The following is a 20,354-nucleotide window of genomic DNA, read 5'->3' as shown; positions in this document are numbered from 1 at the left end:
GATGTCTCAAGAATTCTTTCTTAGCCAATGGTTCTGGATGCACCCCTGCCCCCACCCCCCCAACTCTAAAACCGCATCAATACCAATTGTTCTGTGCTGGTCTCAGCCCACTGGTAAGCAGTGCTGTGGTTGGGCTGGCCCTTGTGATTCTTTTTTTAAGATGCCCTTCAGCAGTAATCATCAGGAAACTTTGGAGGAAAGGTTTATTACTTACAGAACCTGGAAATTACACAGCATACTTGTGGCCACACAGCAAGGTCACCATAGAAAGAGCACATGGGCCTGGGGTTCTGGGGTTTTGCTTTTATTGGGGTCGATGGTTGGGGCCTTGGGTTTTGAGGGCTCAGTTTTTTTGTTTTTTTGGGTTTTTTTGAGGGAGAGAGACAGAGCCCGAGTGGGGAAGGGGTAGAAAGAAAAGGAGACACAGAATCTGAAGCAGGTTCCAGGCTCTGAGCGGTCAGCACAGAGCCCGACTCAGGGCTTGCACTTATGAACCGCGAGATCATGACCTGAGCTGAAGTCAGATGCTTAACTTACTGAGCCACTTAATTGCCCCTGAGGGCCCAGTCTTTTTGGGGAATTTAAAACTTAAGAGTGATAATTTAAAGTGGGGGAAGAGAACAAACAAGTGGCCCAAAGTGGTCAGTTATCAAAGTCAGCAAAATCCCTAAAACAAAGGAGACTTGGTGGAGGAGAGGTGGCCTGTTTATTAGAAATGGCTGTCAGTTGGACCGCTCAGTAACCAAAGCTTAAGTCAGGCACTTGCATTACAAAAAACAAAAGAAACCAACTGTCAGAGGTTACATCGCAAGAGGGATGTGTTCCAGACAGAGGGAACAGTAAGCCCAAAGGCCCTGAAGCAAAAATGCACTCTAAACATTTCAGGAACAAATAGGAGGGAGATATTGTATTCACATCACTCAGCTCTTGCCCTTCCTGGATCCTGGAGAATTCTCTGCACAGAGCCATGGATTTTCCTCTCTAGCTTATGGGCTTTGGACTTATTTCTGACTCTTGAGAAATCCCTATCCTACCTCCTACTTTCAGCCCAGGGCTGGCTTGAATAAAACACAATGAAGGAGCAAGTAGTATCTCAGGACAGAAGGGCCACGGCCAGGAAGTATCTTCTAGGGACTCACATAGATCTGGAGACATGTTTGGGATATTATGTTAGAGAAAACAGAAGCTGGGATATGAAGTGGAATCTGCCTGGGTCCCCAGCAAGTCACAGTAGGGTCAAGGTAAGGCCCAGGATTCCTGGCTCCCATTCTGTCCACTCAATCTCAGGGCCACCAAAGCCTTTCCCATCTGAGTTCTTTCTCATCTCTCTTTCTCTATCCTCAGATACCTGGTTCTGCCCAAAAGGATTTTCACTGTTCTTTAAACACATCATCATCTCCTTTCAACTCCATACCCTTAAAGGTAATAATGCCTCTTTGTACAGCTCCTTCTCTCACTTGTCTACCAGGTAAACTCCTATTCATCCCTCAAGGCCCTCTCAAATGTTTCCTTCCCTGGAACAAAAGTCTAAACTCAGTTTCTCCAGAACCCATTCATCTCTCCTTTCTCTGTACTCTCATAACACTCTTGCATACATTGATTTTAACATTTACTATGCTCTCCTATAATTGTCTATAATTGACTTAGTCCTCACTGCACTATATTTTTCTCTACGAGAGGGATTATTTCTGCTTCATTGCTCTATCCATAGGGCCTAGCATGGTGTCTGGCTTTTGCATGGTACTCAATAAATGTTGACCAAACAGTGGAACAAAGGAAGGAATATGAAGCAAATTCCTTAACCTCTCAGAGTCTTAGTTTTATTATCTTTGAAATGAAAGCAAGTTAAGCACCTGGCAAGGTTAAATGATGGATAATGAATGTAAAACAAATGTCACCATCATTGACTGAGTTACCCAAGCCAAAAATAGGGAATCACACAAATTTTCCATTTCTCCCACTCCCTCTTCCTCTATCTGGAACTAACCAGTCACCATGGCTTGTTGAACCTGGCTAAAGACCTTGGTAAGAAACTCTAGCTTACAGGGGAATTTCCACTAGGCCAGAGCTGTCAGGAAGCATGAGAGGCAAAAGGTGCTGGCAGTAGGGATCCTGTAAGGAAAAGAAGCAGGAGGAGAGACTCATGGGGACATAGGCCACAAGAAAAGCAGAGAAAGGATCGAGGAGATGGGAGACGTCAGGCTTTGTCCTGGGGACATAGAAACCACTTAAGTCTGTGCCCTCAGGAGTTCCTGGTCTGCTTGGGAAACAACTAGAAACACAATTTGTACAGAACTAGGTTGTAGTAGATGTGAGAAGGGAGATGATTATTATTTTCAGAAATACCAAACAAAAGCTGTGCTGTCTAGTTAACAATAGGTTTACAACCTATTGGAAATATGTACAAACTGCCTCCCGCCCCCGCCTCACCCCAAACACACACAATGGAGTCCCAAAGCCTTAGATACTTCATTTCCTGGTTCTTCTTCCCCTCTCTGTTTTGCAGGCTTATTTTCCTGGGCTTTGCAATGAGCATGCGCCAAAGAACAAAGGGAGGAGAGACTGAAAGTCTCTGCATCACCTTAGGGAATGTACATTTGTTCCAATCAGATTACCTTTTGCCTTACATGGGCATAGGTAATGCCCGGGTAAGACTGTAACCTCTGTAGTACTTAGCCAGTGAGGAACCAGGGGAGGGACTTGTGTGCTAGGAAACAAATTGTCTGCGGTAAATGCCCAGAGCATGCCTGTTTGTCAGACACCCACTTGCAAGAACATTGATTAAAACCTCGTTTCACTGTGCTCTGAGTCTCTGCATCCCTCCTTTGGTTGGGTTGATGGGCTTATTTCTAAAGGTGGAGCATGACCACCTTCCTGATACCCCTTCTTTACTTGACTTACAGGATATCTCCCAGCTTGCTTGCCTGCCTTTCTTCTTCTTCTTCTTCTTCTTCTTCTTCTTCTTCTTCTTCTTCTTCTTCTTCTAATTATTATTATTATTATTATTATTATTATTATTATTTTGGCCCTCCTTCTCAGTCTGGTTTGCGGCTTCTCCTAGTTTCCTCAAATCCTGGATGTTGAAGGAAAGTATTTTCCATCTACAGTCACTCCTTTGATGATCTTATTTAGTCTCATGGCTTTAAATGCCATCTGTGTGCTGTTAACTCCCAAATTGATATATCCAGTCTAGATGTCTCCCCTGGCTCTCAGACCTCCTGTCCCTTCCTCCTCCTGCCCTCTCACCATCTGTACACTAATGGGCATTTCAAACTCCACACACCCAAAAATGAACTCCAGATAGTTGCCTCCCCAAAACAGCATCTCCTTTGTCTTTTGCATCTCAGAAATGGCAACACTGGTCTTCCAGTTGTTTAGTCCAAACATCTTGGCTCCTTTCTGCCTCTGATATTCTACATCCAATCTCTCAGCAAGCTCTCTTGTCCCTACCCTCTAAATATACTCATATTTCAACCACTTCTCATCCCCCACCTCTGGATTATTATAATTGGCTCCCAATTGGTCTCCCTGCTTCTACCACTCTCCCTCCTAAATCTATTCTTCATAGAACAGCCAGAGTAACTGTTAAAATGTAAATCAGATCATGTGGATCTTCTGCTCAAAACCCTTCACAGGATTCTCAAGATGGAGTAAAAGCTAAAATCGTTACTGTGACTTGCAAGGCTGTACTATCCGGCTCCTGCTACTTCTCTGGCCTCATCTCCTGCTCTCACCATAGTACACTATGCTCCAGCAATTCTCCACCCTTTGTACTTGATCTCTCTGAAATGTTCTTTCCTAAACATCATATCAATGCCCTCCCCCTTCTTTTTCTTCAGACCTTTATTCAAAAGTCATTTTCCTAATAAGGTCTTCCTTGGCCTCCCTACCTAAAATAAAAAAAAACTTCCCTCCCCACTTCTCTGATTTTTCTCCTAGGCATTTACTGCTATCTTAAAACTATATATTTTATTTAACTTCTTTGTTGTTTATCTCTTCCATTAGAATGGAAGCTGCATGAAGAGATGTGGGGGGGGGGGGGTCTGTTTTGTTCACTATTATATACCCACTATTTAGACTAGTGACAGGAATACAGTAAGGCACCCAGAAGGTATTTGAGTGAATGGATGAAAAAGGTGGACAGTTCCAAGAGGCAAAATTTACTCTTTAATGAAAACTTTGTAACAACTAGAGCTGCTTGGAAACATAATCATGTTAACATACACAGTCCACTAGGACTTAAATATGTAGTCTTGTCAAATCCTCACATCAGTCCAGGATAGGAGGAAGGCTGCATAGTTTTCGAAGCTGGTTGAAGACAAAACTAAATCCAGGTGGGGAAAACGACTTGTTAAACTTCACACATCTGGTGTGGTCAGGAGTAGAACTGTGGATGAATGCTAGCTCTAGAAGAGGCTGGTGGGTGATGGAGCTTAATGGGGGTTGGGTTTGAAGGACTGCCGTTGTCAGAAGGCATGATCTCTGAAGGGGAGGCTGAGTCAGAGGTTACTGGAACAGAATCATCAGGGAAGGAGTGGGAGAGATGACGAGGCTGACCACTAATGTATTTAGCCCAGGCCTGGAGAGGGCAGCTGAATTCCCCAAAAGCAGTGCCTGAAGCTGACTAGTCACTCAAACCCATTCAAACCCATACATGATTTCAAATGCAGAACTGGAACTGGACCGGCAATCTTATGAAACCTGTGAGTCCCCTGCGGGTCTGCAGAGTCTGGCTTCTCCACTGGAGTGTGAGGTCTACTGGGGGCAGGGACCATGTTCCTAGATTTTCCCCAGCTTCTAGCAGAGTCTGGAATATAGTATGGACTCAACTATTTTTTTTAAGTTTATGTATTTTGAGAGTGCACGCAAACACATACACGCCCACACACTCACGCCCACACCCTCACACCCCCCACCCCCCCCCACACGAGTGGGGGAGGGGCAGAGAAAGAGGGTAAGAGAGGGACTCCTAAGCAGGCTCCGCACTGCCAGCACAGAGCCGGTCCCGCAGCTCCAACCCTCCAAGTGAGATCATGAACCGAGCCAAAGTTGGATGCTCAACCAACTGAGCCACCAAGGTGCCCCAGGACTCAACTATTTCTGTTGAAGTCGTACATAAATAAAGCATGCGCCCCAACAAGAAACTTAGGGTGAGAATGGGAAGGCAGATGAGGTGTAATATCACTCAGCAATTCTGGGGTAAAAGTGGACAAATTTTCCTAGGACGCCACAGGACGAACAGTCCTAGTACTAAAACAGATTGCTGCTAGTTTTCAGTAGGCGTTCGCAAGCACATCCAGGCTAAACACGGAGGGGCGGGGCCAGACTGGAGAGGGCCCTCGGCGGAGGCTCGAGGAGGGGCCAAAGAGTAGGCAAATTTCCAACCTTAACGACGTGACTAAGGTGTAGAGCGTCACATCCGGTGTGGAGGGCGGGAACGAGAAACAAAAGGAGAGCGAAGGCGCATGCGTTGGTGCTTCCCCGGTTCTGGTGGGCCCTTCCGCTCAGGCAGAGAGAAGTGCTTCCGGGTCGCTGCCGGCTGCCGCCTCCCGGAGCGGTAAGTACGGAAGCCAGGCTGAGGCTGCTGTCTCTCTGCCCCTTCTCTTCTTCCTCCCTCGGAGAAACCCCGTGGCCCTGACCCGGCTCTTCAGGAGCTCCGTGCCCACACTCTTAACAGTAAAGAGCTCCAGCTCATTGGCCGCTTCCTCGAGGCTAAGCTCCACCCCGTCGCACAAGATCCGCCACTCATTGGTGTCACTTTCTGTCACCCAGCAGTTCTTCCAGTTAATTGGCCCTATTCAGGCCTCGCTGCTTTTGCGATTAGCAACCCTATAAAGGGCAAATGCCTGTTCGAATCCCGCCCCTGCATTCTTCTTGTTGGGCCACCCCGCGGTCATTTTCATAATAAGCGAAGAATGGGCGGTGGCTTTGCCGCGAGGGGTGGGGCTTTCGGAGCCTCGGTCTCTCGCCTCAAACTTACTGGCCGTGAGGATGGGTGTTGTGTCAGTGACACGGGCCGGGAAGCTGAGGTTTACTAAAGGACAGCGGCTGGCCCAGGATCAGTCAAATGAATTAGGGCAAAAGTAGAACTAGACGTAGGTCCTTTTCTCCTGCTCATCTCTTCTAGTGCCTGGCCTCGATTTCTTCCCCGTAGGAATTCTATGCCCCACCTCACTGTGTGACCTAGAGACAGTGTTGCTTGTCCCAGGGCCTTGATTTTCCTGTGAACTGAAAGGTTTTAATTCAGATTCTCTGGGACCTTTCTGGTCCGCTCCCTCAGCTAAATCTGTGCTGAATTTACGTATTCTCTCACGTTAGTTCATTCAGCCTAACATTTACTTATTTATGCATTTACTCATGCCTTTAGAATGCCTTTCTGAACCATATTGCACGTGGTAGCCCATCCCCACCCCAGTTTGGTTGTGGTTCATGAGAGAGGTGGTTAGTGCCCTAAATTTCTGACGTGGAGTAAGAATGGAATGGATTCTCATAAAAGGGCAAAAAGTAGGTCTTCATGTTTGGAAGAGGTAAAGATAGTGTCAGTGGAGCCCTGCTACCTTTAATTTTGTTTAATTTTGTAATACCAGTCTGCATTCTGGATTCATAGCTCTACATGTTGGCTTCCATTTTCCACTCCTTGAATAGCTTGCAAACAGCTTTACTTCTCCACAAAGTAAATTGATTATCAGAATAATTATGAGGGTGGGTATAACTGTTATCCCCCATTTTACAGATGAGGAAACTGAGGCTCAGAGAGGTTAAGTGACTTGGCCGAGGTCAAACAGCTAGTAAGTGGTGGAGCCAGGACTCAAACCCAGGTCTGTCTGATTCCCACAAGGAAGAGCTATTTCCCCCTACCTTCTACTCCACCCCATCCCCAAATCAGACTAACCAAATAACTGAAATCAAATACTTCTGATCTGGATTCACCTGGCCCTTTACCTCAGTCTAGGAGCCATGTCCACCTTGTTTCCCTCACTCTTCCCCCGTGTGACTGAGACACTGTGGTTTAATCTGGATCGACCCTGTGTGGAGGAGACGGAGCTGCAGCAGCAAGAGCAACAGCATCAGGCCTGGGTGAGTAAGGACCTAGCACAGTGGTGGAGCCTTAGTCAGGGACCTCCCCTGCCTTTCACAGACCATGATCCTGGAGGAGCTTTTTGCCCTGAGCTGGGAACAATCAAGCTGGGAGGTAGGAGGCCTAGGTTCCAGTCTTTATGCTACTGATTTACGGTGGGACCATGGGATTTCTGGGCCAGGTTGGAGCCCAGGCTCTGTTCTCTAACTCATAGGAAATAGTAATTTTGACTGTATTGAGGATGTAGCAGATGCCATATTCTCTATCAGTCTCTCACTTTACCCTCACTGTAATCTCATAGGGCAACCATGGCCCAGAGAATTTAGTTGGATCCAGTTTATAAGTAAGTAGCAGATGACAAGAAACAAAGGGATTGACTCTTTCTAGAAACTGAGAGGAAGGGGCGCCTGGGTGGCTCGGTCGGTTAAGCATTCGACTTCGGCTCAGGTCATGATCTCACGGTCCGTGAGTTCGAGCCCCGCGTCGGGCTCTGTGCTGACCACTCAGAGCCTGGAGCCTGTTTCAGATTCTGTGTCTCCCTCTCTCTCTGCCCCTCCCCTGTTCATGCTCTGTCTCTCTCTGTCTCAAAAATAAAAATAAACGTTAAAATTAAAAAAAAAAAAACTGAGAGGAAGCTTCTCCATACTTGGGGGTGGGGGTATCTTCTTAGGGGCAGAGTGGGCCAGTCCCATGCCCCTGACATGCCCTGCTTGGGCCCTGACCCTCCTCTCCCCCTTTGGCCACAGCTCCAGAGCATCGCAGAGAAAGACAACAATCTGGTACCCATTGGCAAGCCGGCCTCGGAGGTGAGTGGTTCCAATAGGTAGGGCCTTTGTGGGGCTCAGGTGGACTAAAGCTTTGCTCTAATTCTGAAGGTCCTACCTCTGACTCCAGAGCAATTGTGGTCCTCAGCTCTAGGCAGAGGCCATAAAGGGGATCTAGAGTGGGTGGCCATTGGACCTAGCACCAAGGTCCTGCAAAACATGCACCAGTCTGCTAGACTCAAGGCGGGGGGCAAGTCTGGGGAATGGAGGGTCACTCACTGCCCCTGAGAAAGGCTCCAAGTGGACCAGCCCTTGAAGTGGTCCAGGCAAGCCTACAGAGCCTATAGGCTCTCCCCTGCCTCACCAGCACTATGATGACGAGGAAGAGGAGGATGAAGATGACGACGAGGATAGTGAAGAGGACTCAGAGGATGATGAGGACATGCAGGACATGGATGAGATGAATGATTACAATGAGTCACCTGATGATGGAGAGGTCAATGAGGTAGGCAGGGGTGTGGGGGTGGGCCCCTGCCTGTGACCTAACTGGTGGCCAAGGATACAGAGACTCTGGATCCAACCAGGGACAGGATCTGGGACTACGGCCGGCTGGGTGGCTGAGGCCCCTCCCCACCCACACCTAGCCTTCTCTCCAGGTGGACATGGAAGGCAACGAACAGGATCAGGACCAGTGGATGATCTAGGTAGACAAGGCAGGGTGGCCTCAGGCAAATTCCAGGCCAGCCCAACTTATCCTGCACCCCCTGCAGAACCAGCTGATTGCCCCAGTGCCTGAAAGCTCACCCTTGGGTATCTCTTCAGCTGCTGCCAAGAACTGGTCTCCTTGGCTCCTCCTAGGCCATCACTTTGCCCTTGAGTCTCCAGGGCCTGAGCCCACCCCACCTTTCCGCCCATTACCTCACCCCTTGGTTGCCAGGTATAGTCTCTTTCTAACTCCCTTTAATAAAGACACAGGAATGATTTTATTTTTTTCCCCGTGTCTATTCCCTAATTGTTGGTCGGGCCCAGAGGAATCCAGCATCTTCTCTTGAGCTTCAGGGAGAGGGCATACAAGGGACTTCAGGCAAGCCTACTGGATCATGTTGTCCAGGGCTAGAGGTGGTCCTGGCCCTGGGCCCAGGCTCCATTACCATTTTCTCTGGCTCAGCTTGTACCCATTCCTTCAGAGCCTCTAACTCAATGTTTACTGTTTCCTCTGATCCTAACTGGAATTGCATGGGCTGAGGAGGGAAGGCTTCTGAGGCCTAGAGCTAGGAGGCCCCTGGAGATTTTCCAGCTGGCTTCCTTGGTGTTAAGAGAGATTAAATCTTCAGGCAGCACGGGGACTCCCTTGGAGTCACCCAGAAAATCAGTGATAGAGTTGGGTTGGGAGCCCAGGTCTCTTGCCTGTCAATCCATGGCTCTCTGGAAGGAGGGGGGCAATGGAACCAAGCATCCTGATAGAACTTGATGTCCCAGGTCAGTGTAGAACTGGAGTGGGGCAGAGGTTGGAGGACAGCCTCCCCAGCCTGAGTCCAGCATGTGTCAGGCCACAAGCAGGGAGAAGAATGGATGTTCTGAGGTCCTTGCTTCGGTGGGGGTGGAGAGGCAGCAGTAAGTGCCTCTGGGCCTGGACCTCAGCCAGGCCCTGCATAGGTGAGCTGGGCTATGCCGTCCTTGATGGCAGGGAAGTCTGGGAGGCCAGTGTGGTGGAGGCGGCAGCGGTAGCGGCCACAGCTCTTGGCATACTGCAGGAAGCGGGGTGCACCAGGGAACAGCGCATGGTCAGCCAGTACAGTGGCACCAGCTGGCAGCAGGGCATGGGCCTCCAAAAGCTGCAGGTCTCGCAGGTAACGTCGGGGCCGGTGTGCCAGGAGCACCAAGTCTACCTGACTCAGCTGGTACTGGGTTTGTAGGTGTGGGATCACCTCCTCTGAGCTACTCACGATGAGCTCCACCTGTGGGGATGGGAGGAGTTGGAGGTGAGGGTGGGAGGGTCTGTTCTCCCATACCAGACTTCACCAGGATCTGGCTTACTTTATGCCATTTCCTCTGTCCTCAGAACCCAAGAAGTCAGGATCAGTATTGTGATTTCCATTCTGCCAGTGATGAAGCTGAGATTCAGAGGATAAGTTCTTTGCCCAAAGTCATAACAGCTCACAAGAGGTAGACTTAAGGTTTGGACCCATATTTGCTGGTCTCCAAAGACCTTCCTTTTAACTGCTCCTTTGTCATCCAGCAGCAAATATGAGCAAATGACTTGGAACAGACAGGAGTTCACACATCACCCAGAGTCACAGTCTCCTACTGTGCTGCCTAGGTGGGATTCCCTTACTGGGGGAATCTCCTAGGTGGGATTCCCTTACTGGGGAGGCCTGGCTAGGGCAAGGCTGGGGGTGGAAGGGAAGATACTAGGGTCAGGGAGGCAGGGGCTGACCGTGCGCTCGTCGAAGCCAGCCAGGCGGATGAGTTTTTCAGCCACTGCTGCGGTGCGTGGGTTCCACTCCACAGTGAGAAGGCGGCCCCCAGGGGGCAGGGCACGGGCAATAAGCAAAGTGGAGTACCCACAGTGGGTGCCCAGCTCCAGCACGCAAGCAGGAGCCTTCTCTTCCACCAGCCGCATCAGGATCTGACCTGGGGGGGGAAGATGGCTTATTGCAGCAGACATGGGAGATGGATTCAGGGCCCCTGATAGAAAGGGATCTCAAATGTCCACCTGTCTCACTGTAGCCCTCAACCAGCTGGGGTCTCCTTGGACTACAGCTCCAGCTGCCTCGCTCGTCCTCTGACCCTCCAGGCTTTCGTCCTTCAGTCTCATCTTTGTACCAGCCACTAGCTATCTTTCCAACAAACAAATGTGACCCTGTTGCTCCTTGGTTCCTGTGATCCTAAAGGCCTTTGGGATTGAACTTGGGATCCTCAGCCTGACATTCAGGACCTTCTTGGACCTGATCCTATCCAACCTTTCCAGCTCTTCCCATCTGTAGACTGTACCACAGTCCTCCAAAACAACTGTGCCCAGAGTCAACCAAGTCATCACTGGCTCATTCCTTCATGGTGCATTAGTATATGTGACTGGCTTTGCCTCTTCCTACCCCTGTCCTTATCTGCTTGGCCAAATTGAAAACAATCCTTATAGGCTCCATTTAAGTGTTGCTTCCTCCAGGAAGGCTAAGGCAGAAACAGGCACCAGGTTCCTGAGAGACCTTGGCTAGAACTTCCAGTTTCATTCCTCTTTGTTTTGTTCACTGGGTAGCTTTCTAACCTGGGAATTGGAAAAATTTCTTCAGACTCTAAAAGCACTTGTGCCAGGAGCTGGGACTGAGACAAAGCCAGGTAGCTATCCTGAATGGGATGTGGGAGCCTCCACGGTGAGGGGAGAATGAATCAGCACAGATAATTACAAAGTTATGGGTTATGTGCTGAAATGTTATCCCCTTTGTATTATGCCCCCTCTGAGGCTAGCATTTATGGCTGATTCATCTGTGTGGCCTCTACCTCCTTTTCCAACCTAGCACCTAGTACATGCCTAGTTCAAATGGGATGGCAGTAAGTGTTTGCTATATGAATGAATAACTTTGCCCAGCCCCCTCATTTGCAGAGGAGAAAAAAGAGACTCAGGATGAAGAACCTGCCCAATGCGCCCAGTAGGCACTGGCAGATCTCAGACCTTCCTTACCATCTTGGGGGTATTTCCTGGAGCAGAAGGCTAGGGAACACTGACCTTTGACAGGCCCCATGTGGCCCAGGTACTCGCAGTGGCTGCTCCAATGGTCCAGGGTGGTGAGGATATGACTGGGGTCTCCAGGCAGGGCATGAGTGAGCACATAGCTGAAGGCCCGTTCCTCAATCTGCAGCCCTGACAGGCAGTCTCGGAGGCTCCGCAGCAAGACCATACGCACCAGCAGTCGGAAGTAGTGACGGTAACGCACCAGCAATGTCACCACCAGTGGCAGGAAGGCCAGTGCGATGGCGGGGGACATAGTCCCTACCAGGGCTCTGGGGTGAAGGAAGGCAGACAGGGAAACTCACCATTGCTTGTCATTTGTATTATCCCTATATTTTACAAACCATGGCTCAGAAAGGCTAAGTCTTTTGTGCAGAGTCATACAACAGAACCAGGATTTGAATCTGAATTGGTCCAATTCCAAGCTCATGTACTTTCAAGGAATCCATGCTAGTCTACGTTCTACACCCAACCTCAAACCACCTCTTCCCACCTCTGCCCCCTGATTCTGTCTTCACCTTACTTTTCCCACCCATTTTGCCTCATCTCTGTCGTCACCCCTTCAGGACCACTTTCCACAGTCTTTGGAAATATCCTACCCACCCCCCCCCCCCCAACCGCCTGCATCTCCTGATGAGATTTCTTCCCACCCCTCCATCTGCTCTTCCCTGTGGGTGGGAGGAGTCCTTGATTCTATATTTCTTCTCCAGTTGTCTCCCCTCCCCTGCATTCACCTTTTATGTTCTCTCTCAGAATTCCTTGTAAAAGCATGTATACACACAGCACATGCTTCCCCCCTACTCGAGCCTCTTCTCCCAAGCCCTATCCCTAATGGGGAGGGTAAGTGTCTTCTCCTCTCCCATACCTTGAACCATCCATCCACCCCTTCCTCCAGATCTGACCCTCGTGAGCTCCTGGTGATGGTGGGGACTAAAATTGAAGGTAAGAGTGTATAAATGGATGTGAGTAGGTGAGTGATAGTGAGTTTGAACTCGTGTGCTTGGGAACCCACACTCAAGAGCCCTGCTTACCTGTGCTGGAGACTTCTGCTTGGGGAAGATCAGAGCCTAGAACAGGAGGGGGAGGCCTCAGGGCCAGAGAACTCTGAGGCCGGCTGGACTTGCTCTCAATTATTGATGCAGAAGCTGCTGCTGTTACCTGAGACATGTGGTTCAAGTTACTAGCTGCAGGAACAAGGTGGGGCTGACTCCTACCCTTCATGAGCCCTAAATTTACAGAACCCCAGGGTCTTGATTTGAGGGGTGATGACAGCTACTGGGTTTGGTGACCTCTCCTCCAACTCCTTGTATCAGGATATGGGGGCATGGTGTGAGCCAAGGAAATGGGAGGCTGTAATTTACTCAATTCAAAATTCAAGTTTTGTTTAAGCAATTGCCAGGGTGTGGGTCACAGAGAGGAGTCAGATCTTGTCTCATTCCTCCAGGAACTCCAAATTTAGCGGAAGAGACTGATCCAGAAACAGAATAAAGCATAATGCAATTCTTCACGGATATGGGGACTTTAGGCTGTTCTGTGAACTTCTGTGTATCTAGACAGAGCAGTGTGTGGCACATCACAGACAGTAATTACTTGATTTGATAAATGAATGGAGCTACGTGGAATAGGGATTAAGCACAGGGAGTTGGGGATGCCCAAAGAATGGGGTCAGAAATGGCAATCAGGAGGATATTGTTTGTATTCAGGCCTGAAGGCAGACCTCGTGGGGAGGCGGTGTGCCAACATGTGGAAAGTCCAGGAGGTCAATCAGGAAACTGCAAATAAATATTTACAACCCCTGCACCACCACCACCACCATTACCATTAACCCCCACGACCCCAGTGCTGAAAAGGGAGGCAGGTCTCAGGTGCTGCAAGATGTTGAATAACAGACTTGTTGAATGACCAGTGTTCAGGGTCCAAGGGAAGATATGGGATGGTTCTAAAAAAAGCACTGATAGTCAGCTTTGTGAATTAGGATTACTAGAGTTGATGTAAAAAGGCAAGCAAGATTGCAGAGAAATGCCTGAGGGCAAAGACTGCCAGGTGGCCTCTCTTCCAGGATTGAGCTCTGCTCCTCTTTGGCTCGTGAAGGAATAAGAGCTCTTCTTCCAATAAGTCTCCCATCCCCAGTACAGGTTGAGAACTCCGTTGGGGGCTACAGTCTTTATGTGTCTTCCAACTTGGTGCTGGGCATCTGGGTCCAGTGTTTGTACACGGAGACTGTGTGCTCGAGGAGCGAAGGGCCTGAGTCCCACTCTTCCTTCGCATGGCATTTACGGGAGCATTTGGTATAAGTTCGCTCACTGACCCTGAAAGGTAGCCTGGCAGCCACGCGACCACACAGTACACATCAGGAGGGCCTCTTTAAGTCGGCGGAAGACTCCAGCTCCAAGACTGAGAAGACGCTGAAGTCATGTGACCTGCCCCTCCCTTTCATCGCATCACGTGCCTCGCGTCTTGGCAAGCGAGGTGAGCCCTCCCATTGGTTGGCGATGATCATGCGGTGGAGGCGGGGCCGGAAGCCAGGATTGCGGCGGTAGCTGCGGGGCTCTGGGAAGGGATAGGCAGGGCGGCGGGTGGCTGCTCGCTGGATGCAGCCACGGGTCATGTGACCGGAAGGGCTCCCGACGGACGCCGTCCCTCCTCGGCGCGGCCTGAGCGCCCGGCCCGACCCCGGCCATGGGGTGCTGCTACAGCAGCGAGAACGAGGACTCGGACCAGGTGCGGCCGCGGCGGGCGAGGCTCGGGAATGAGGGTTGAGAGGCTAGGGCGTGGGGCCCAGAAAAAAGCCTGCAGAAGAACGGGACTGTGGGCCTCACTTAGTACGGAGGCCGGGAGGGGACAGATTACGGAGGGGACGCTCGGCCGGGCTCCTACCCCTGTTAAAGCCCCAGCTTTCTCTACACAGTCTCCGCTTTGGGGTGTGCAGACAGCCCCCTGTCCCGCTCGCTCCCACCCCTTTCATGTTATCCTATCTTTAAACCTTTATAGCCTTCAGAATCCTCAGCCTCGGTCCTTGGGAAACACTGTCTTCCAAGCTTCCTGTGCTTTTTCTGTGCTTGTATGAGCGGGCTTTGTGAATCCATTCTAAAGATGGGTAAGCTGAGGCTCAGAGTTAGCTTTTCCTAACATGAATCAGGAATCTATGTATCTTCTCAGTCCCTCGAGTTGGAGAAGGAAGGTCACTGCGGTTTGGGGTCAGAGAAGGCTTCTGGAAGTAGGTGGCATTTGAGTTGACCAGTAAAGAATTTAATAGAGACCATGACATCAAGACGTTTTGGGGAAGCAACAAAGCGGGTTTCACTTTGGCTGTATTGGATTAGAGAGGTGGGATGAGAGCTCAGTTTGACCTGCCTCGGTGCAGTTTTTGCTTGGGGCCTGCGAGTTCCTTTAGCTAGAGGGGTGCTTGCCCTGGGAATTTGACCGTAGACCTGATCCCTTTGCAGAAAGGATTAGGCTGGGAAGATTGTGCAGTTTTAAGTTCTTCCTCTTCCCCTTGGTGCATTCTCACTTCTCCCTACATCTTAATCTCTGACCTGCCTGCCCGATCTCCTTTTAGGAGTGGGGAGACCTTCCCAAGGATGAAGTCTCAAGCTCTTGCCTCTAAGCTTGGGTCCAACATGTGTTGGGTTTCAACACATTCTAGACACACAGATGACAGAAGGATTTCAGCAAGTAGCTCACAGTCTGGTGGAGAGATGGTCACAGAAGTGGATTATATTATTGGTATTTGGGAAGTCGGTCTTTCCCCAGTGACTCACATGAAACTATTTTGGGTTAAGAACTTAAGGTTAGGAAAATGCCCTTTGTTTGAGAGGCATGGGTGTCTCTTGGGCCTCATTAATTCTCCAAACCCCCAATGAACACATATTCCTATTTCCTGTCCCTTACACCTTAGGCATACATCATGTCCGCTATCCCTCACTTCACCCCAGCATCTTAGAGGAGACAGTATTCCTGCCTACTGGGAAAACTGTGGCCTAATGGAAAATTGTCTCCTAAAGGATAACACGAACTCTTGCAGGGAATGAGTTAAGAAGGGTTAGGACCTTCTCAGAAAGGATACCAGCTTCTATCTGGGAGAGCTGGGTTTATTGATCTGAACTTTCATCTTGACAGGCTCTCACTTCTGTTTCTAACCCCCAGAGAGGTGCTCAGTCAGTGCTGGGTGATTTGAGCCTTCATGTGGCAAAGGTCTACAAGCCATTCCCTATCCCAAAATCCCTTTCTCAGCTCTTGGGCAGGCCCCTCCCCCACTTTAATCTCTGCTCCCTTGTTACAATAAAAAGAAATAAATGACACATTTTCAAAGACTTTTTATAGTTCTCTCATTTGACGTTTGCCAAATGTTTGTCGTATAGGTGTAGGTTATGTACTTAAAGGTAAGGGAAAAGTTCAGAGAGGCTAAGATATTTAGCCAAAGACACAAAGCTGAGTAATGCTGTAGTCAACGTATCTTGATACCAAGCCATGTGCTTTATCCATTGGGCCAAGATATTCTTTTCAGCTATGCCCATACACCAGGTGACTACTTATGGACAGACCATGTATATGTGTCTGTGCTGGAGTAGACAGTGAAAGCCTGACTCCTGGGTTGACACTGACTCAGGGACAAACCTTGGTGTGAAACACTTCCTCCATGCTTCACTTGCCCTTGGGGGTGGGGTGATGTTATTTGTTCACTCTGATTGGGGGTAGCCTGGCCTCTTCTGGGAGTCTAGGTCTCAGGAAAACTTCGTTGTTCTTGAACAATCCACTTAGACATGGGGGACAGGGGAGACCTGTCCTATAGGAAGATCTGTCTGAAGTAGGGCTGGGAGAAGGACAGCACACAGGAAGCAAATTCAGGGTTATGGAGCCAGCTTTCCTTTGAGATAGTTTGATCTTTAGCAAGCATTTTGTCCTTCTAGCCCTTGAATACTTAGTCTGTGTTTTGAGGAGGAGGAGGGTATGTCTAGGAGTTGGGAGGTGATAGGACAGAGTCCCACAGCTTTTGTCTCATACTATTGGGAACCGAAGACGCTTGGCAACCTAGACTTGAGAAGGAAGAGTATTGTGAAAAGGCTCGGCCTGCCTAGGGTGGGGCAGGCGAGCAGGAGGAAGTGGCCCTCTGTAAGGAGAGTTGTGGAGTTGGGGGCAGGGGAACTGGGAGCCCACAGTGGGAAGGTCTATGGTAGGAACTGAGATCTGCCTGGAGTGGAGCACTGGTGGTCTGGCACTAAGGGTTGGTGAGTCAGCATTAGGCAGGATGGGCCCCCTTGTCTTTGGCTTTGTCCTGGGCACCCTTGCTCTTTATGGCTTGGATAGATACCCAGCAGGCCTGCTTATCCAATTTGTGGCTGACATAAAGCCAGCAGGGATTTGCAGCTGATAGGCTCAAGGCAGGGTCATATTCAGAGAGACTGCAGTAGATTAGAATAAGGGGCTGGAATAGGACCAGGGAGACTTGGTTTGGCCCCATGTTAGTTCTGGGGTTTGTGATTATTGGCTTAAGCTAGCAGTAACAGGACTACTGAAAATTAACAAACCACAAGACTAGAAGTGTGGTGACTTGGCAAGGGAGGGAACAGCTGCACTGTTCTGGTCAGGTTTCACCAGGTGCACCAAGTTTGGTTCTGGGAGTCATATACAAAGAAAGCATTAGAGAAGAGTGAACACCTGAGAGTAGAAGGGACCTGCCCTCTAGGAAGGGGGCACACTTGGACTGTGTGACCCAGAGGCTGGGACTCTTGCCCTGAGATTACATGAGGAATATAATTGTCTGGCCTCACGGGGCCTCCATCCTAGGAGCAGACAGCCTTTCTGGGAAGGGCCTGGTCTGGGGGATCAGGAGGGCCATTCTTGGGCTCCTGACTCCCATCAGTTTCTAGACCTTACTCCTCTGGCTTCCAGCTTCCAGTATTCTTTCTCATCAGGTGCTAGACTGTTTGCTGAAGCTCCAGAGTGGTTATTGAGTACATGCTTTGTGTCTCTGTCCATCTTTTCAGGGCCTCTAGGGCTGCTTGGATTTACTTTAATTCATCCTAGACCCACAACTCAGCTGAGCTCCAAAGGGCAGGCAGGACTGAGCCTTATCTGACATTCCATACACTTCAGCACTTGGGATATTTTTTGGTGCTTAAAAGTCAGAGCTGGGCTGAAAGGAGAGCCCAAGAAAGGCAGGTTGGACTAAAGGCTCCAGGGTTGGGGTGCCTGGGTGGCTCTGTTGGTTGAGTGTCTGACTCTTGATTTTGGCTCCAGTCGTAATCCTAGGGTTGTGAAATCCAGCCCCACATCAGCTCCAGCCCCAAATTGGGCTCCGTGCTGAGTGTTGAGCCTGCTTAAGATCCTCTGTCTCTCTCTCTCTCTCTCTCTCTCTCTCTCTCTCTCTTTCTCTGCCCCTCTCCCTTGCTAGCATGTGTGTTCTCTCTCAAATAAGTAAGTAAATAAATAAATAAATCTAACTAAAGGCTCTGGGGCTTACTTCTCCTCCATGGCCTTTCCCAGGACCGAGAGGAGCGGAAACTGCTGCTGGACCCTAGCAGCCCCCCTACCAAAGCCCTCAATGGAGCTGAGCCCAACTACCACAGCCTGCCTTCCACTCGCACAGATGAGCAGGCCCTGCTCTCCTCCATTCTTGCTAAGACAGCCAGGTGAGCACTGCAGGACCAAGCCTGGGCAGAGCTTTCTCCATCCATGTTAAAAGCTGGGATAGGGGGACTGGGCCCAGGACATGGGGGATGGGACAAGGTCAGTGGTGAGAGATGCCTCTAGGCCTGGGCTTGCTCCAGTGGGGAGGCAGGGACATGGTGTCAGATAGCTCTGGAATTGGGACTTGGCAGTGAGTCCTGTGTATCCCTCTTAAAGCACCTGTCATGTTCCCTCTGCCTCCTCTCCCCAAAGCAACATCATTGACGTGTCTGCTGCGGACTCCCAGGGCATGGAGCAGCATGAGTACATGGACCGGGCAAGGCAGTACAGGTGAGACCTGGCCAGCTTGCATCCCTCCCTCAGGCTACTTGGGTCCCTCCCTGCCCCTCAATCCCTTATCCAGCTTTGGAGTCCGAGCCCCAGTCCAGGCTCCTTGTTTGGGTGTGGCCCAGGAGACTGACAACAAATCTCTCTGGTACCTCAGCAGATGTGCATGTTGGCCCTGTTTGCCCCATGGCCTTCAAGGGTGTGGAGGCCAAGGGAGGTGGGCCTGGAGTGAGTTTGTGGTGAGCAGAGGCCACCGTCACCCTGCTTCTCTGGCCTGAGGGAGTGAGACTTCCCCGAGCCGGGCTGGACTGGGCAGAGCAGACTGGCCTGACTGCCCACCCCATCCTCCCTCTTGGCCAGCACCCGCTTGGCTGTGCTGAGCAGCAGCCTGACCCACTGGAAGAAGCTGCCACCGCTGCCATCTCTCACCAGCCAGCCCCACCAAGTGCTGGCCAGCGAGCCCATCCCCTTCTCCGACTTACAGCAGGTGAGCCACCCCTTGGCCCGCCCCTGCCCATCCTTCCTGCACTGCCCAGGCTGTGGCAGAGGGTTCGCCCTCTCCATCTCAGAGGCAGTAGGGAAGTGGAGTTAGCCTGGTAGCTCAAGTACCTTGCTCAGTCTCACCTCTCTTACTTTGTGTCTTCTCCTCTCCACCTTTGTTCTCTTTCTCCCCTTTGTTCTTTTCCATCTTTCCCATCTTTCCCATCCCTGCCTTTCTCTTTGGCTTCCTATCCCCCATCATCCCCTCCTCTCTCGCCACCCAATCCACTTCCCTGGCTTTTTGGATCTCCCTTCTCACTGCCTCTCTCTGTTCCTCTCCTCCCTGGTCCCTCTGTCTCAGGTCTCCAGGATAGCTGCTTATGCCTACAGTGCACTTTCTCAGATCCGAGTGGATGCAAAAGAGGAGCTGGTTGTACAGTTTGGGATCCCATGAAGAGAGGGATCCTTGGGACAGCTCTTCTCCTCTCTTCACCCGTCTTCACCCTGCCTCTCCTGGCCCCCAGCCTCACTGCGGCTCATACAGTACCCTAACCTGCTACTAATCACAGAGAAGAGTGTGGAGGAGGAGAAGAAGCTGGAAGGCTGGAAGCCTGAACAAGTGAGGATGGAGCAAGGGAGGGTAGAACCATTTGGGACTGGCGTTCAAAGCCCTGGCCAGGGATGGGGTGGGGGTCAAAAGATTAGGCCGTAGTAGGTCTTCACTGTCACTGGGAAGGTGAAGGTACCACTGTGAGAGAGTGATCCTTAGGGGGCCTATGGGGGCCCCCTTCCCATCCTTTCTCTTGGCCTCACTCCTGCCCCCCTCTCCCTGACTTGGTGCTCACATGCACCTCAGTAGGGTTTGTGACCAGGGTCTGGACGAGCTTGAATCTGAATGAATTGAGTTTGTATATCTAGCACCCTGGGTTTTTACATGTTTGGGGTTTTGTTTTGGTTTGTCACCCTCGATAAAGGAAGTGTATTCATCTGTGTGCTGGCTGCAGCCCGTCTGTCCTGCCCACCACCCTGATACTACTTCTGGTCTGTGAGCAGTGAGATGGATGCGGGGGGTGGGGGATGTCTTCTAGGGGCATTAAGAGGAATCCAGGAGATAAGGGTTCAGGGTTCCCCGGTCTTAGCCAGAACTTGGCCTGGAATAACATCAGATTGGATAAGACCATGCTTGTCCTTTCTTGGTGATGGGAACACTGTCAAAACTGAACAGACTTGAATCTGAGGCAGCTCTCGCTGTTGGGGCCCTGCCTCAAATTCAGTGGAATTACCAACAAGCCCAGGGTTGGGGGATAAAGGCAGACCAAGAATACTTGATATGGAGCCAGCAAGCCAG

The 20,354-nt window shown here is 50.3% G+C and overlaps 3 protein-coding genes and 1 long non-coding RNA gene across 9 annotated transcripts; 2 read left to right on the top strand and 2 right to left on the bottom strand.

Moving 5' to 3' along the window:
• Positions 1–4,144: 4,144 nt before the first annotated feature.
• On the bottom strand, positions 4,145–5,495 carry LOC109267135 (uncharacterized). Its single transcript, XR_002079955.2, has 2 exons — positions 5,386–5,495; positions 4,145–4,509 (listed from the first exon to the last, which is right to left on the bottom strand). It is a non-coding gene; the product is annotated as an uncharacterized LOC109267135 (long non-coding RNA).
• Positions 5,431–8,828, top strand: ANAPC15 (anaphase promoting complex subunit 15). Of its 5 annotated transcripts, none has more exons than XM_019449691.2 (5): positions 5,431–5,557; positions 6,948–7,077; positions 7,825–7,884; positions 8,210–8,347; positions 8,499–8,828. In XM_019449691.2, the coding sequence occupies exons 1-5, from the start codon at positions 5,466–5,468 to the stop codon at positions 8,544–8,546; spliced, it is 468 nt and encodes a 155-aa protein (XP_019305236.1). In that variant the 5' UTR covers positions 5,431–5,465; the 3' UTR covers positions 8,547–8,828. The 5 variants fall into 5 exon arrangements, with proteins under 5 accessions (XP_019305236.1, XP_053756035.1, XP_053756034.1 ...); XM_053900060.1 differs by having other exon boundaries at positions 5,534–5,557; positions 6,953–7,077; XM_053900059.1 differs by lacking the exon at positions 5,431–5,557 and adding an exon at positions 5,959–6,095 and having other exon boundaries at positions 6,953–7,077.
• On the bottom strand, positions 8,802–14,088 carry TOMT (transmembrane O-methyltransferase). Of its 2 annotated transcripts, XM_019449677.2 has the most exons (5): positions 13,878–14,088; positions 12,601–12,727; positions 11,567–11,841; positions 10,280–10,476; positions 8,802–9,800 (listed from the first exon to the last, which is right to left on the bottom strand). In XM_019449677.2, exons 3-5 carry the CDS (start codon positions 11,823–11,825, stop codon positions 9,480–9,482), a joined length of 777 nt encoding a protein of 258 aa, XP_019305222.1. In that variant the 5' UTR covers positions 11,826–11,841; positions 12,601–12,727; positions 13,878–14,088; the 3' UTR covers positions 8,802–9,479. The 2 variants fall into 2 exon arrangements, with proteins under 2 accessions (XP_019305222.1, XP_019305221.1); XM_019449676.2 differs by having other exon boundaries at positions 12,601–14,088.
• Positions 14,089–14,126: 38 nt separating this feature from the next.
• LAMTOR1 (late endosomal/lysosomal adaptor, MAPK and MTOR activator 1) lies at positions 14,127–19,998 on the top strand. The gene is made up of 5 exons (XM_019449689.2): positions 14,127–14,290; positions 18,056–18,201; positions 18,452–18,529; positions 18,887–19,013; positions 19,368–19,998. Exons 1-5 carry the CDS (start codon positions 14,249–14,251, stop codon positions 19,458–19,460), a joined length of 486 nt encoding a protein of 161 aa, XP_019305234.1. The 5' UTR covers positions 14,127–14,248; the 3' UTR covers positions 19,461–19,998.
• The last annotated feature ends 356 nt before the right edge of the window (positions 19,999–20,354 follow it).

This window comes from Panthera pardus, unplaced genomic scaffold (genome assembly GCF_024362965.1).
Source record: "Panthera pardus isolate Hobbes unplaced genomic scaffold, ASM2436296v1 HiC_scaffold_12, whole genome shotgun sequence".
Taxonomy (NCBI): domain Eukaryota; kingdom Metazoa; phylum Chordata; class Mammalia; order Carnivora; family Felidae; genus Panthera; species Panthera pardus.
The sequence above is the reverse complement of the archived record's forward strand: the minus strand, read 5'-3'. Positions and strand labels throughout refer to the sequence as shown.

Excerpts from the sequence above, each read along its gene's own strand:
- ANAPC15 (XM_019449691.2), top strand. The coding sequence starts at position 5,466 with ATGCGTTGGTGCTTCCCCGGTTCTGGTGGGCCCTTCCGCTCAGGCAGA. Across the intron at positions 7,078-7,824 it reads AGCAACAGCATCAGGCCTGG|CTCCAGAGCATCGCAGAGAA; the intron begins GTGAGTAAGGAC and ends CTTTGGCCACAG. Across the intron at positions 7,885-8,209 it reads TTGGCAAGCCGGCCTCGGAG|CACTATGATGACGAGGAAGA; the intron begins GTGAGTGGTTCC and ends CTGCCTCACCAG.
- TOMT (XM_019449676.2), bottom strand. The coding sequence starts at position 11,825 with ATGTCCCCCGCCATCGCACTGGCCTTCCTGCCACTGGTGGTGACATTG. Across the intron at positions 10,477-11,566 it reads CCACATGGGGCCTGTCAAAG|GTCAGATCCTGATGCGGCTG; the intron begins GTCAGTGTTCCC and ends TTCCCCCCCCAG. Across the intron at positions 9,801-10,279 it reads CTGGCTTCGACGAGCGCACG|GTGGAGCTCATCGTGAGTAG; the intron begins GTCAGCCCCTGC and ends CCATCCCCACAG.
- LAMTOR1 (XM_019449689.2), top strand. The coding sequence starts at position 14,249 with ATGGGGTGCTGCTACAGCAGCGAGAACGAGGACTCGGACCAG. Across the intron at positions 14,291-18,055 it reads AGAACGAGGACTCGGACCAG|GACCGAGAGGAGCGGAAACT; the intron begins GTGCGGCCGCGG and ends GGCCTTTCCCAG. Across the intron at positions 18,202-18,451 it reads ATTCTTGCTAAGACAGCCAG|CAACATCATTGACGTGTCTG; the intron begins GTGAGCACTGCA and ends CTCTCCCCAAAG.